This window comes from Microdochium trichocladiopsis, assembly GCF_020744255.1.
Source record: "Microdochium trichocladiopsis strain MPI-CAGE-CH-0230 chromosome Unknown B0I36scaffold_12, whole genome shotgun sequence".
Classification (NCBI taxonomy): domain Eukaryota; kingdom Fungi; phylum Ascomycota; class Sordariomycetes; order Xylariales; family Microdochiaceae; genus Microdochium; species Microdochium trichocladiopsis.
The window spans coordinates 1-15,439 of record NW_025763555.1 but is presented as its reverse complement, the minus strand read 5'-3'; the positions used below and the strand labels follow the sequence as shown (position 1 = coordinate 15,439).

General features: G+C 53.6%; 7 protein-coding genes across 7 annotated transcripts; 5 read left to right on the top strand and 2 right to left on the bottom strand.

Moving 5' to 3' along the window:
- B0I36DRAFT_354888 (uncharacterized protein) lies at window positions 1–864 on the bottom strand (the record flags this gene model as incomplete). Its single annotated transcript, XM_046157361.1, has 1 exon — window positions 1–864. One exon carries the CDS (start codon window positions 862–864, stop codon window positions 1–3), a length of 864 nt encoding a protein of 287 aa, XP_046005632.1.
- Window positions 865–2,166: 1,302 nt separating this feature from the next.
- Window positions 2,167–2,508, top strand: B0I36DRAFT_254769 (uncharacterized protein; the record flags this gene model as incomplete). The annotated part of the gene is made up of 1 exon (XM_046150836.1): window positions 2,167–2,508. A coding segment is annotated over one exon (342 nt), but the record flags the coding sequence as incomplete, so codon positions are not given.
- A 1,609-nt stretch (window positions 2,509–4,117) lies between these two features.
- B0I36DRAFT_336321 (uncharacterized protein) lies at window positions 4,118–5,445 on the top strand. Its single transcript, XM_046155590.1, has one exon. The coding sequence runs from the start codon at window positions 4,163–4,165 to the stop codon at window positions 5,396–5,398; it is 1,236 nt and encodes a 411-aa protein (XP_046005630.1). The 5' UTR covers window positions 4,118–4,162; the 3' UTR covers window positions 5,399–5,445.
- A 656-nt stretch (window positions 5,446–6,101) lies between these two features.
- B0I36DRAFT_354886 (uncharacterized protein) lies at window positions 6,102–9,161 on the top strand (the record flags this gene model as incomplete). Its single annotated transcript, XM_046157360.1, has 6 exons — window positions 6,102–6,214; window positions 7,002–7,192; window positions 7,222–7,468; window positions 7,508–7,674; window positions 8,404–8,682; window positions 8,830–9,161. The coding sequence occupies 6 exons, from the start codon at window positions 6,102–6,104 to the stop codon at window positions 9,159–9,161; spliced, it is 1,329 nt and encodes a 442-aa protein (XP_046005629.1).
- Window positions 9,162–10,766: 1,605 nt separating this feature from the next.
- B0I36DRAFT_254694 (uncharacterized protein) lies at window positions 10,767–12,738 on the top strand (the record flags this gene model as incomplete). Its single annotated transcript, XM_046150831.1, has 3 exons — window positions 10,767–11,121; window positions 11,245–11,356; window positions 11,979–12,738. Coding segments are annotated over 3 exons (1,227 nt in total), but the record flags the coding sequence as incomplete, so codon positions are not given.
- Window positions 12,739–13,675: 937 nt separating this feature from the next.
- Window positions 13,676–14,200, top strand: B0I36DRAFT_254278 (uncharacterized protein; the record flags this gene model as incomplete). The annotated part of the gene is made up of 1 exon (XM_046150810.1): window positions 13,676–14,200. The coding sequence occupies one exon, from the start codon at window positions 13,676–13,678 to the stop codon at window positions 14,198–14,200; it is 525 nt and encodes a 174-aa protein (XP_046005627.1).
- A 511-nt stretch (window positions 14,201–14,711) lies between these two features.
- On the bottom strand, window positions 14,712–15,439 carry B0I36DRAFT_254670 (nucleoside phosphorylase domain-containing protein; the record flags this gene model as incomplete). Its single annotated transcript, XM_046150830.1, has 1 exon — window positions 14,712–15,439. A coding segment is annotated over one exon (728 nt), but the record flags the coding sequence as incomplete, so codon positions are not given.

Sequence of the window (15,439 nt, the reverse complement as noted above, 5' to 3'; positions counted from 1 at the left end):
TTACATCCAAGCCACTGGGGAGCTTCTTGACACGGTCGTGGTTTGTATTGGTAACCGTGACGAACTGATTTCCGCGTCTCTTTCCCGCCCGATAACGTATAAGCGTTCTTTCATTAGGTCCGCCTTTTGCTCTATGTAAGACCATTTCATCGCATAAGCGATCCACTTAATTGTATTGATGTTGTGCAATATGCTGCCGAGAAGCCACTGATCGTGCGTACAATGCGTGTCTAGCATATGAAACACGGCAGCGGAATGCAGCAATCCCTTGTATGGGCCTCCTTCGCGCAGGCCACTACAATTAACGCGTGTCGCTAGACCACGTACTTTGTGGTCCGTCCCATTCATCCAGGGAACATAGGATGAGCCCATTCCCTGGAAATACAAGTATTCGCTCATCTCTAGAGCCTCAGACGAGGTCAGTAGCGAGTCTCTCCGATTTTCCACAAGTTCACCAACACGCACAGCCAGCGGTATCCGGTAAGTACGCCAGAATTCCGTCAGCGCTGCATAGAGGATACCATTCCAGGATAACAACGAGTCCTTACTAAGGCGCTCCACTCTATCCAGCGCGTCGATCAGGTCATGTCCTTTATCCCACTGCGGCGACTGCGGCCGGTTGGATGCGTAGCGCGCAAGCATCTCTATGCTAGTCGTGTTGATCACAGGAAACCACCCGGATTGTTGTGCAGCCCAATCAGGAACGTTGCCGCCCATTGTCCAGTCGTCACATGTTATCCCCTGGAGCATGATGGGATGGAACTGCGACTCCACAGAGCAATAGGATGCTGGGCAAGCATTACCTTGCGGCGTTGGCGACGGCACAAGAGCAAGGACATTGACCGCACTGCTCGCGAGAAACATTGTAATGAACATGATGAATGGCATTCTCCCTATCTTTCCTATTTTCGTAGGTCTGGGACTGGTACTAGGTAGCGCAGCCCTGTTTACCCAGGGAGTGGCAGAGGAGAGAGAAAAGATGCCGGCCATACTCGACTTTCAAAGGGCACGCTGCGGTATTTATGATTGAAGTACAGTCTTTGACTGTGAATTTGGTCATCGAATAAAGCTTGTCATTTGACCATGGTCGTGTTTAGGAACGTGGTGCTGTATCATAGTCAAATTCTGGCTAATGCGAGAAACGGTGTATGCCTTTCCAACCTTAATTTGCGTCCAATATCCATAAACAAGTATCGTTGTTGCTAGCTCTGGCCGCTCAACATCTTGACCTTGGGCAGGGTTCGCCCCAGTCAACATTGCAGAGCACCGGCGACGAGGGCATTCCCAACTTCTCAGATGGGAAAATCCCACTGCACACTGTGATTACATTGCTGATAAGCACACTCGGAAATGTTCCGCCCCTACATTCCTCCCGGCAGAAATCCTGGAGGCCAGCGATCTCTGAGCCGCGAACTTACCTATTTGACGGGCAGTACTTGGTATCCTTCCTCACTCGATAGTGCATCAGTGAGTGTTGAGTCCGGGTTGAAAGCGCTAACTGGGGGCAAGAATATTACGGGGGATAATAGTTGGTTTGGGCGGTCCAGAGATCACTGACTATTGGTTTGATGGTATGAATTCTTATCAGTGAGATGAGCAAATGATTGACTGGATTAGTGTAATACAAAACCGACCTTCCAGGAGGAAGGCGACTGAGGGGTCTTTTTTGCTTGTCCGCAAGACAGAGGTGACACGTGGAATGTACTGCTCGTCTTCTTTCCTCATTCCCCGTTCTCGAAACCTCAGATAGTGAGGCGTAATGAGAGGAGATGAGAGTCCCGGGGCAGGAGCGGGGAGCAGTCTACCGGGTCTCCGTTCGTCCGGGGCTCATTGAGTTTACAAGACGCTGCCTAGAAGAGATGTATATTGCATGGTTGGTCATGGAAAGTACTGTAGTTGGCCATGTTTTAGGCATGCCGCAGAGCTTTACCGACTTCGAGACCAAGTGATATTTTACGTTAGCATTCAGGCTTTATGGGGGCGACCTTTCCTTGAGAGTACTCCGAGGGATCATCGAGTAATGTGCTGGATAGATCACTGTGTGGCGCACAGACCGAAGGGAAGCGAAAATGAGTATTCGGCTATGCTTGTGGACCAGATCTTCTGCGACGTTCGCAATGACTCGGACGCGGTCTACAGCCACTTCGGTATAGGCCGCCCGGTCGCCGGCGCTTCGTCTCAGGACTACAGAAGTGCATTGACATGTTTGCATCTCGTCCTTCGGCGCAGAAGATGCAGTCGAGGCTCATCAAGGACGTTGGTTCCGAGGCGTTCGATCCTAAGCAAGGAGACTCGTACGAGGTTTTCAACAAGCAAACCCTGGATACGCAAATGGCGCTGTACTGCATCAATGACGCGCAGTATCTGCCTTCGCTGAGGAATTTGTTCTGGGGGAGGCTGGATTCATCGTGGCGAGACAAGGTTGCCGCCGCAACGAAAGCGAGGATCGTGCTGTCCCAAAGTGCCGGAGACCAGCCGCACTCGAAGGATAATGCCTTCAGTCCTTAGCGGTTCGAGTGATAGTCGTTTGGCTGTTCAATTTCTCAGGGTCAACCATGCACTGATGGCTGCCAGCATTCTCGAATTCAATGCGCGCTGGCACATATTCAGAGCATGAGTGACAAGGCCATGGTCATGCGACGTCACTCATTGTGTCTGTAGAACGTTCCTGGTCCTTGTTCCTCCTTTTCACGTGTGCAGGCTATTCCCCCAGAACACGTGGTGTTTCCAGTCTGCCGTCTTGACCACCTGCTCAACAGCATAGTCCCGCACGATAGTCGCCGGTACCGTGCAGGGCTAAATATAAGCCAGACTGTGTCCCATGCGCGAAATATAGCCAAGGCCAAATCGACTCACATCAGTTTATCACCGGTCATATATCCATGGCGTAGAGCTATAAGCAAATTACAGTCCATTAAGTCTGTGCCGACACACATATAATTCTGTGAAACCGCAGTATCATACTAGCCAAACTTTACAGCATCTAGCCCAGCCACTAACTTGTTCTGGATCCCCACGTGCCAAGATCCCAGATTTGGGTCGAAGCGGCAACGCGACGCAGTGTTTTTGGAGTCGACCTGACAGTCGCAAAGCCTCCTTTATACGGGCTTTGCGCGTTCGTGCACGAAAGTACCTCTGTGGGTTTCTTCGACGAGAGTTTACCTATCTACACAGCTTTCAAATAATAGGTAGCTTCTATTCTTCACCTTTTCGAGATTCAGAAGAAATGCTTTTTTTTTATCTTTGTTGAAATATTAGAACCTTCCTGGGAAAGCACTAAATCACATCAGTTAAGCCAGCATGTACCTTCAAAAACTCATTAGCTCTAAAACTCTTTACAATTGAAATTGAAGTTCTGCTGCAGAAGGGCAATGATTTCATTAGGGTATCTTGAGTTTATACACATGTTTGGCAGAATCATTGTTGTTTGAACGTGCTTTGTTTTGGCATTTTTTGGCGCGTCTTGGGTGCGGGAGAAGTGGATGCGGGATTGTCATATTGGTCACGGCGGCCTTCTGACCAGCCGTCTCGACAAAATGAACCCTTTCCTGCACCACAAGTGTCTCGATTACATGGGCCTCAGCGAGCATAGTTTTACTGACAACCGCGAAACAATCAGACGATCTTGTGCGGGATTAGCACTCACAAAATGGTCGCCCCCTGTACGCGCTAAGCTTTGGGATTGGCACCTAATGAATTCACCTACTGGCGGAGGGTCAGCCCGACAAAGACTTCGTTGCAGCATCCGCGAGCCGTAACATGAACTTCCGGACCAGCTTGGTCCTGGAGAAGACATAAGTCGACATCCAGCCGCTCATTATACTGCAACATCTTGGGCGGAACATGCCTCGATCGGCCAGGCTGCTACACACAGTATGACTTTCTGGGCTGTCGAGCTGTCCGATAATAGTACTGTAGCCTTCTCGCGCTTGAGGACTTTTGTAAGTACACAGAGATCTGCTGTGGATGGACTCCGCTATGATATCTCCGACAGGCCCCACCCGATAACACCGGCAAGCTGTGGTTGCCCTGCCAACGGTAGAGACCCACCTGCAATATTAGCGTACTTCAGCTGTCGCTTGTCGTCAGTCGCCACGACTTCCATTGTCGTCCTTTCGACAACAGTGACGGCGAGTGCGCGAGAGGATAGCCCGCGACGGCCATGGATGAACTTGAGTCCGACATTGAGCAGTGGCTTAAAAGTCTTCCACATCAAGACCTGAACCGCAGCAGTGGGTCACAACGACAACCGGGACAACAACTTTCATCATCGAAGCGCCCCCTCGGCCTCATGTCGCCGCCCACGTCGCAGCCCACGTCGCGGGGCTCGTCTCCGTCCAAGAGACCCCGACCATCAAACGACACACCCGAAGAAGCGACTCCGCGCCCGACACGCTCTCACCGACTCGCCATCAATCATAGTCGTGCCTCCTCGATGTCCGCTCGATCCGAGTCGTCTGCCTCGAGCTCTCCGAGCAAACAGCTCGCCCAGCTGCGCATCATCCCTGCAGAGCTGGGCGGTGCAGAGGTCTGCGACATCGATGTTGAAGATGAGCGACTGCCTGACGCCCTTGCGGATCTCATCCTTGCCCTTCAAGCGAAGTCACCGTTGGTGAGTCCCTCAGCGCGCAACGACATCCAGGCACACTACGAAGGCACACGAGCCACCCGGCAGTGGCGCGACCCAGCGCTTTACGGCTCAGAACGAAGCGCCATCGGCCCGACGCCACAGCCAGACTTTGTCGATCACATTGTCCGCCAGGCGCGGGAGTGCAGCGAGGGCATGTTCGACGAGCAAGCATGGGCATCCATGGTCTATTACCCGCTCCTATACAAGGCAGTCTCGGCCATCCAACCAGGCAGGTGGATGGATACAACAAGTCCGACCGCGGACGAGCTGGCGGACCTTCTCGTTGTCCCGTGTTCAACAGCCTCCATCGTCCCTCAGTGCCGCAAGCCTGGGACGCCCTTTAAAAAGGTGGACTTCGCCATTGCATACCGTCCACAGGACAAGCACAGAGACAGCGAGACTCCAGCGGAGTCATCGCGTTATGAGCAGCTTAAGAGGTTTATGTTAGCTTCCGCATCTCCGGAACTGAGTCTGAATCATACCAGCTATCCGGGACTTCGTGATAAGCCTATTGTCTTGTCTGTTGAGGTCAAGCGCACAGGCGATGGCGCCGATGCCGCCAAGCTGCAGCTTCTCACTTGGCTCAGTGCGCAGTGGCTCAAAATTGACGAGCTCTGTGCACTGGCTTCCTCGCCTGGGATGCAAAAACCTGCATACCTGCTCGCACTACTGATACAAGGTCATGACTGGAACTTAGTAGCGTGTTCGAGATGTGCCGTTACGCAGAAAGTGGTGAGGTTGATTGACAAATCAGTTTCCGTTATCTGATACAGGGCTAACTGCGAACCTCTAGATATTGTGGCACAAGCAATCATTGGGCACCACGCAGACTGCTATTGAGGTTTACAAGATCGTCCAGCAAATTCAACAAATATCATCAATCGCCTTGATTCCACTCTGCCAGTGGTATCAAAAACTCTGCGGTTAAAGAGTAGATCGTATCGCGAGATTCGTGATCACCTAACCGAAGTCTAGCAATGAAGGCCCACATTCGCGCGTCCCATCGACGTCCGCCATGCTAGCCCTGTGCTATGTTGCGGGAGACATCGCTTTCTCTCTAGCAGCGCCGCGACACCATAGTGGAGGACCAGGTGGACCAAGGCGCAATCGTCTTCAAACGTGACTGCATTCATCGCCTCGGCACTCACAAGCTCATCGGCTACAACGCCACGCTGGCGCCACGTACAAGAATAAAGTAAATGTAATGCCCTCGCCAAAAGCTGAACAGATGACAGCTAACATGGCCAAGTCAACGCTCACCGTAGTCCTCAATACCACACACTATGGCAGCAGGAGCTCTCAGATCGACTCGCTCGCCTTGCTAGCACTCACCACATTCATCGAGTGCAATATTCAGCTCCGGAAGCGCTAGATCCCCAGCTTTCACGCAAGCTGGATCGACTGGTCACATCCACAGACTTCCGTGACGCCTGCACCAGATGCCCGAGAGCAGCATTAACACAACAACAAGATGCTCAAGCAAACTTATCACCTCGATGGTCATGAAGAGGCTTTCAAAGGTTATCCTGCCAAGCCTGAAGACCTAGCGTGGTGTAGCCGTGTACTGCTACCTGCGTATCTGAGGTAAAACCGTTTCCCAGAAGGGCTCCTCAAGCTGAGGACTCTCTGCTGTAACGGCAGGCTCCTGACTTTACGCTCGGCTGTCCTCATAGTAAGGGTCGAAGGCAACCTGGGATGGACGGGACTCGCAAACCTGCGGAGTGGAAAGCCGTCGTAGTTGCTAGTGATTAGACGTAGAGCAGAACACAGACACACCTGATTTATGCACCATCTTACTCTTCCGATCTGATAGTTCTGTTGCAACCGAAAGGACAATCTAGCGATGGCGATCCGCTGTGAGGCCGATCGTGGTCGCACTGGGACATCGGCCGGAGTGTTTGAGCTTGCATGCGGCGGCTGACGCCAGCAGTACCAGCCTGGAGTATCGCGTCTCCTCCGCGTCTCGTGCAAGACAGTGTTGCGGCTGGACAATGATATACGACTACGCTTCTGGCGGGCGCGCCGTGGCAAGGTCGAGGCACTACGCCAGGTTCTCGACTGTACCCGGTACCAGTACCAGCCGACGAATCGCCACATATAAAGCAGTCACTGGTCGTAGGCGGCTTTGGCTGCTTGGACTGCTGCTTCCTGACAATGAGCCTCAAGCGGATCAGGGTCCCTTGCTCGCTAGCAGGACACGACCAAGACTAGCGGCCGTGGTGGTAACAGTGGTTGGAGCGGGGTACGGCTCCAGATCCTTTAGCAAGGCAGCCATGCCCGGTTCTGGGTCGTCGAGAAACGAAAACGCGGCAGGCTCAAGCACAACTACTGAGGCCTCCTAACAGCACGTATTACTCGAGGGCGTTGCTAGACACCAAGAGAAGGTAGCTACCGAGCTAAAGGAGACACGCCGGACGGTAGACAGCCGGCAAGGAGTCGACTTCGAGTCGACGTGGGTCTGCGAGATGGGCTGGGCAAGGCACTTAGCGAGCAGCGTCTTTGGCGAGCACTTCCAAGCAGGTCGCAACGTTCTCACGGCGACGAAGAGGTCTAGGCCTCCGAGTAAGAGCGCCTCCTCCGATTCGGGGCAGTTTTGACAAGCTTGTCGTACGAGGAATTGAACGGACAGGTCCAGGTGCCAACAGAGGTACTCCAGTACCTGGCTAGTGTAGACCCCGATCGCGAGACCTCTGGCCCGTCCTGGACGAATAACGGCCAGGACACGAAGGACCGGTATCAGCTCTACTGGGCGCGCTACCTCTATTACTGCGTCCGGCCTTTGCGGCTTGGCCGAGACGAGACTACGGATAGGTTCCAGATCCGATTCAACGATGTCCAGTGAGCTGGACTTGAGGATATTATCCGGCAACTCGATAGTAGCGACACGAGCGTCCAGAATGAAGACAGCGACGGCGCCGGCCGAGGATACGATAGACGAGGTCGTGATGGCCTTCTGTGCGAGTCGCTGCAGCAAAAGGTTGCACGCCACATATTCAGTAACCCACCTCTGCACTTCACCGTCGTCCTCAGGATCAGCAGAAATTGTAAGAGCTACGCCTTGCGGCCAGTGACCGAGTTCACGATGCCGGTAGCCGGGCTCGTCTCATAACTCACATCTGGAGCTTGTCCATTACGGTGAATCACATGAATGTTACTGGTTGAGCTTTTATGGGAAGCAAAGTGAATGCACGCTAGATGCTGCGGCCACAGCATGACAGTATCCCGCGGCACATTGCTCCGCAGTCGCTGAAGCACAGCCATGCAGGCCTGCTTACTTCAGCGACGAGGGCAGCGCTGCGCGCGGTATATGAAACAGATTAAACAAAGTGTTGGAAAGTCTTCCATTGAAGAAAAATCCACGAGACCACAAGATAGGGAAAAAGAACAGTGCTTTTCACTCCACATGTGCCTGGCTCCTCTGGGTAGTGTCCTAATATAACCACAGCAACAAGGAAGCTCAGCTTGATTGCAACCCAAGCCAGCCGCAAGGCTCTTTGCCATGCCGCTGAAAGATGTGCACCGAGTTGCTCTGTTAGGCTGCTTTCCTTATCTTTGCAACCTACATGACTCTCTCCCACCCGTCTCGATCCGACTTTGCCCTCCCCCCTTTCCCCTTCCCCCTTCACCCCTCTCCCTAATCTGAGAGAGGTGATATTGCAGACCTTGTCAGCTCGCTATTTCGAACCCCTCGCTGCCGCGCAGAATCTCTCTCATTGCGTATTCGCCCTGGCTGGGACTGGGCTTTCGCTATGGCGCCTGCGCGGGATGGGCAGACTCGCGAGAGCATCCTCTACGCCATCAATCACCTTTTCTGCCGCCGCGGCTGCCTCAAAAGCACGATTATTCTCAGACATGTGTCCGGAGTCTCGTGGGATTTGTCACCCAAGCTCTGCAAGATTTTGAGCACCACTCAGGAGGTTTTCATCAGTCTGTTACGAAGACGGCTGCCAATGTGCTGCTCACCTTCTCCGAGCTGCACGCCATCGCCGACAGCCAGGTATCCATCCAACCCGAGATGCTTGCAACAAGGCTCCAAAACCTGTGCACGAAAGGTACGGAGCATAATACCTGCACTGCCATATTTGGTAACTGACTGAAGAACCTCTTGTCTCCTTTAAGATGGCTGTATGCTCCTCCGGGTCACTTCGCAGAATGCTGTCATGCTCATAAATTGTGTCGCTGACGATGTTCACTTCGAGATGTTCGACTCACTCCTTCCAACGAACCCATCGTGGACACCAAAGGCAGATTGATCCGAACGTTTCCCGGCCAGGCCATCGTCGTTCCTGTCTATGTTCTTTTGCACGTCGACGTCGTAGGAACCGTGGTCCTCACAATCAGCAAAACGAGCGAACAGGACGCGTCGTGTTTGCAGCCTAAGGCTAAAAAGGCAGACACAAAGATAGCCGAGGTCCGCAACTCAACCAATCCCCTCATCGTGACTGAATACCTCTCTTCTATCTTGCTCACCCTCGGCTTAGCGATCGAGGTGCAGGCCATCAATACGAAGATCCGCGAGGAAGCCATGTAGTTGTCCACCAAAGATCCCTGGTTTCGATCAGATACGTGGCTCCTCTTTCGCGTTGGTCTTTAATAGACTCTGTTAAGACTGGAAATGGCACTTGACTCGAGTACCGAAAATTCCAGAGCTCCTGTATAGAAAGAGTTCATTGCGTTCGTCATCGCCGCACAGAAGCCAGCCGACGTGCCCAAGCTAGGTGGCAACGTCAACAGTTGGCTTCAGGATTATGGCAGCGGTGTCGTCAGAGATACAAATCTTGTCTTGGAGTGCCGGTGGAAGGTCACATGCAAGAACGATGCTCGCAGTCCGGACTACGCTCCACTCACAACTCTCGACTTCCGCAAAGACGCCTTTGCCTGGCTACCGGTTTTGGATACCTCGAGACAGTCACTCAGCTCGATCTACGGGAGCCAGTGGCCGCTTTCGCGCCAAAGTTTAGCCTAAATTTAATTGACTCTGAGAAGCTACCTCGTATCCACACAGGTAATAACGCCTACCACCACTTCAATCTAGCGGGCTTCGAGCGCTGGGTCGAGTCTTCCCTGGATGATTGGCTACGGCGTAACATTTCGAGTCCGCCCACCTGCGAGGAAGTCTGCAGCGTGCTTACGAGTATCATGGAGCAGCTCAAGGAACTTATTACAACAATCCAGACTCCACCTCGCTTATGCTTCTGACCTGGCTCGAGCTGTGGATTGCTCGTAACAAGTTAGCAGTCGATATCTGTCACACGCTTGGCGAGTGCCATGAGGCCAGTGTGCAGCCTAGCTTAATCCATACCCTACTTGAGAGCCTGATATCACCGCACAAGTCTCAGCTCGAGAGGCTCAAGCGGATCGAATCATACCTCGACCTACTCTCTGGCAATTCGAAGGCGGCCATGCCTTCTGTCTTCGATATCTTCTATAAGCGAAACGCTCTCTACGTTAGATACTACAACTCACCTCAAGAGCAACAGAAGTTGCATACTCTCATTGAAAGTGAGACGCAGGATGCTCGCCAGAGGAAAAGGGTCGAGCTCGCATATCTGTAGAGCAGGCACGCCAACCTCAAAGCTCAGGCCGATTTCATGAACTGCACCCACCGTGATAGTTTCAATAGGTGGAGGGCCTACCAGACTACCGAGCACGCTTGGGGCTGCAAGGGGTGCAAGAAGGTGCAAGAGTATCAAGCATTAGAAACCGCAGTGCACGAGTGACCGCTTCCGAAGGGAATCCTGGCCGCGCAGGGTGTCGTCTTCGAGCTAGCACCCTCAGAGTGGTTCCCGGCTTGGAGAGACGCTACAGTATTCCTCCTCTTTAAGGCGTATGTGAACAAGGCTGAGGTGCAAGAGAAGCATGAGCTGTTCAACTACGAGGAACTCAGGCATTACTGCTCAGCTCCGCAGAGCCAGAGGATCACGACAATCTCTCAGGCAAAATCGTTCCTCGAATCGCGCTACGAGACATTTAAGATTGACCTCATCACAAGCGATTTGCAAGTCCTTGTCGGCCATGCCTCTAGTGAGAATACTTCAGCTCGTCCGCGGGCGTCTTGGCCGGTTCTGCCATGTTGACCGAGGCAACCCGCGGCAGTTTATGGTGAAGTTGCGCTCCAAAGACTCTGTCATATCCCGATAGGCCACCGCCAAACGCCATCATTGCCTCCCAACAGAACTGTCCACAAGAAATGACACGGGCTGGGTTCGGGGAGCTTTGTGTGCTGCCTCTGGGCTTCAAGCTGCAGTGGCGGAGTATCCTTCGGCAGCTGCACGCACCGTCAGTTGTTTTCAACCAGCTGTCAACGTTCGTCTTTCACGCGCAATGTATCAACCAGGCCGGCCCCCCGAAGACAAATGACATCTCACGGGAATCCCATGCCATCGCCAACCCGGCTTTCTCGCAAGAGTTGATGGGTGGTGTGATAACTGCCACCTCCCGGGTCGCGGCATCGTGGCAGCTCGTCCAAGCTCTCCAGACATTCATCCTCAGTGCCACTCGTGTTCTGTAGTTGACCACAGATCCCCTCACCATGCGTCAATGCCAGGAGGATTTGGCACCGGCAAGGAGCACGGCCCTCAAATCGGTCATTGCGCTCATGGACAGGGCTCGAGCCAGCACCAATGTCGAGATCCGGAACGACTTCCGACTCCCCGCCGCGAGATGCGCCCTCATTAGCATGCTGTCCCTCGATATGGATCATGGTCACATTTCAACCGCACTTCAGTTTCATGTCGCTGCGTCTCAATTACTGCAGTCCTCCATGATTCCACGCGAGGGCATCCACAGTGAGGGCGGCTCTGGTTCCAATGATAACCTTCTTTAGCAATAGAAGCGGATCAGCCACTACGCGTTCCGATTCCTCACGTAGTCCATCACGGACGGCAGTCCCGCCCTTGACGAAGCCATCCACAGCTCCTGGTCAGGTCACAGCAAATAACAGAGCTGTGTACCCGTATCGAGTCAATATCCAGAGTGGCTTGTGGGCGAGGCGTACGAGGCGTACGCCCCTGTCGTGCGCTTCAATCTGTTCACGGGAGAACTTCTCGTCAACTGCCTGCCACTAAACTGACTTCTGTTAGAATACGAGAGCCACCCGACCTACAAGACTCTGTGTGGCAGGTCCATCGTTGAGGTGATGCCAAAGAGCTCACACGGCTTCCCACAAACGTTCCGTTTGCTGGGCATGATATGCAGTTGGCTCTTTGCTCGAGTGAGCTCTACGTGCGAGCGACAAAGGACAGCCACGTGTTCTATTATGTGCCCAGTAGGCTCCTCAGTGGCTCGTATTCGGAGCCTTCGTTGCGGACTATGCTCACTTTCACGACAAGACAACCCAGACTGTGAGCTTGCGTCCGCTGGAAAAGCCTTGGGATGTTCCCGAACAGCTGTGGACTCTCGTGCGCGAGGCTGCTGTTAATCAATGGCAGCTTCAACAGGATAACACGACCGTCATTAGCCTTCGCACGGCTACTCCAAAGACTCTGGCTGGGATCCTGGGTACCCTCGAGAAGGCCCTCGTCCCCTGCTTATCATCGCCCGACCACAAGCGGCTCGACATTGAGCTGCTCATTCTCCGTTCTCGGTTCTATCTCAAAGCGGGAGACACTGCTATGCGGTGGAGAGACTTTCGTGGCATGGCTATTGATGAGAACCAAGAGATCGGCACCCTTGTTGGTCTGTTCAACAAGCTCGTGCTGACGAGCACGTCTTCGCCACCTGAGCGGATCGTTATGGTACCAAACGGCAATCCGCAAGTCGAAAGAACTCCAGGACACGTGTCTGTGCACATAATCGAGAGCACAAAACCCTGTCTCTCCGCATATCGAGTTGACACACTTCTCGGGTGTCTTGTAGACGGCGGAGACCTAGTGAGCAAGCTATTTCTGTGTCTCCCTCATGCCTTGACGGCTTTCTGCATGCCTGACGAGCTCACCTCGTGGACAGGCATAGAGGAGGCGCTGCGCATTCTGCGATCCGCCGCTGTCAGGTCGGCCAATGGATTCACGAAAGTATCCAGCTCAATACTCACGAAGATTGCTGCCTTGACTCCAAAGCGGGAAGTTCATCCCCAAGCAGCTGCGTGTGATGCAGACGATGCACTGTGACGACCAGATTGGAGTCCTGGCTCAGCACAATAGCTTCGTCGGGCAGGTCAAGGTGTTGCCCGACCAAGCCGCTGAGAACAAACTTTTCCACGAAAGCCATCCGGATACTAGATCCATAATCCCTCTTCCGGCATCGAAAGTACACTCCTTTAGCGTCACAAGATTCTTATTGCCCAATTCCACGTCTCGACTTTCGGTACCGAAGATCACAGCACTGAACAAGATGTCGTCTACCAGGCCCGGGATGTAGCCAGTGGTTCTCCCACTGCAACAGCGACATACGCCGTAGCCAACACACTCCATACCCGCAGGTCGCTTTGCATATTTCTGTAGTCAGGGATCTGCCAACGCACATCTGGAACCATCAGTTGCCCATGGCTCTGCAGATCTCCGCATCGATCAGCTTTCTTATAACGCAAAATAGTTCCTACCTTGGAAGAACGCAACAAAGAGCTTCATCGTGCGGGACTGGCTCAAACTGCATCGCGTTCACAGCCAGCTGCCAACGAGAGAGGTGGCTTACGCTCACGACCTAGCTGGTCTCGCTCTCTTGCGCCGAGAAGGCGGACAGCACAATCGTGCACGTTCCAAGCACGTTCTTCACTTGCTCGAGCAGGATGAGCTTGGTCCCCTGCCGACTTCGTATACACAGTTCGCCTCCAGCCGCAGCCGCACGTTCAACCACGGCAGCGTCCTTCAGATTGTGCGAGACCACAGGCGCAGCTTCCAACCGGACAAGGACATCATCGGGACCCCGGGAAGAAAGAGTCAGGCGGCACGGACCAAGGAGCTTTAGAACAACGGCCACGCCAATTGGGAGCCAGCCGAGCACCCTGAATGGCTCCTTCTCGAGATTGAAGGGCCCATCCTCATCCGCGAAGACCAGGTTGACATTGCCACGCACATGCAGAAACCCGCCCACGACAAGAACGCCGCCATGCAGCTGAACATGGGCGGAGGCAAGTCGTCAGTGATTATGTCGATGCTCATCGCGTCGCTCGCAGACGGCGATAAGCTGATGCGGGTGATCGTAGCCAAGCCGCAGAGCGAGCAGATGGTGCACATACTCGTCTCGAAGCTCGGCGACCTGGTCGACCGCCAAGTGTTCCATCTCCCCTCTTCTCGTTCGATCAAGGTCGGTCAGTCTGAGGTCAGCGCCCTCCAGAAGCTTCGGAATCGCTGCAGTGACGAGGGTGGCGTGCTTCTCGTCCAGCCCGAACACATCTTGTCGTTCCAACTGATGGGCATCGAGCATAAGATCAGCCAGAAGAGTAGGACTGCCGACCAGCTCTTGCAGCAGTACGAGTTCATACACCGCCACAGCCGTGACGTGGTCGACGAGAGCGATGAGAACTTCAGCCCCAAGTTCGAACTGGTCAACTCGCTCGGCCTGCAGCAGCTCGTCGACCACAGCCCGAAACGCTGGACCTGCATCCAGGAGGTGCCGCAAAAGGAGCAATAAGCCGGAGAGGTGTGCAAGGGGATACATGAGAAACTATTTCCCGAGTTGATCACCATCAGGATCCATTCTTCTCAGATGTCGTCCGCACCAATTACTTCGCCAGGTACAGAGCTAACCTCCTGCTGACTAGACTTATCCGCAAGGCAGAGCGCACCGAAGGCCGCTCCCAACCTCGCCTCCTCGTCACCATGGGGACCGTTGTCACAGAAGACAAAAGATGAAGACTTAAAGGAGGCCGTAATATTGCTAGTAAAGCAGAAGCTGAGGCACGACTTCTACTGCGGCCTACTGCCAAGTGTTATGCCGTGCTAGCTTTTTACTAAGTAGAGGCTAGAAGTTGCCTGCAGGATGCGAGGGCTCCGTATTTGCCACAGTCAAGGCATTCTAAAAATGTTTTATCAGGCGGCTCGCAACTCCGAGGAGAGCAAGTCGGCCGCTTATGTAAAGGACCCTTCTTATACACGCGTGCACGACGAAATGCCCGTGTATGCATTGTAGACGCAGGCTCCGGTTAGTTCTCAACGGACTGGCAGCTTCGAAGGAAATCGATTGCGTACGTGGCTGCCGCCATGGCAGCATATTTCTGCCAGCGGTCGTTGTTGTGAGAATCCGCGTAGGTGCAGATGCCACAGATGGCCAAGAATGGAAATTTGTGTATCAGGCCGGTAGCCTCCGTCTCCACACAGAGAGCTTGGTGGCGATTCCCTATGTCGTCTCGGACCTTGGCGTTCTTGATGACCTGGGGTCCCGACGCGATTATGCCATAGTGTATCTGCGGGTCGGCACTTTGCCTTGATGTTCTCTGCACGCGTTGCGCAATATCGCATTTGTCGCACTCCTGCGTCTCGTCAAGATGGTCATAATCTTCCTTGAAAAGATGGTCCTCTAGTCGGTTTCCATCCAAGTACTCGTTGTTGACCAGGCCGCGCTTCTCCAATTGGTCATGAAGGCCATGTAAAGCATTTTGCCCCATTTCTGCGCGAACCTTGATTGCCGAAAGCGTCGTCCTGATGTCCCGAGGCGGCATGTATGGATCGCCGGTATCCTCTAGCCCATCGCCAGAATCCTCCCTGCCAAGTTCATGTTGAATCATCGTGCGACCGACGACCACGTCACCGAGCCGAATATCGTGGTCTGGTCGTGGAATGCCGCCGCCGATCTCAACGAGAAGCAAGAACCGAAGGTTCTTAAAGCTTCTAAACATGTTTGCGGCGACATTAGCAGCACTACCAGAACCAG

What these genes read in the sequence shown, in the direction of transcription:
- B0I36DRAFT_336321 (XM_046155590.1), top strand. Translation starts at nt 4,163, where the DNA reads ATGGATGAACTTGAGTCCGACATTGAGCAGTGGCTTAAAAGTCTTCCA.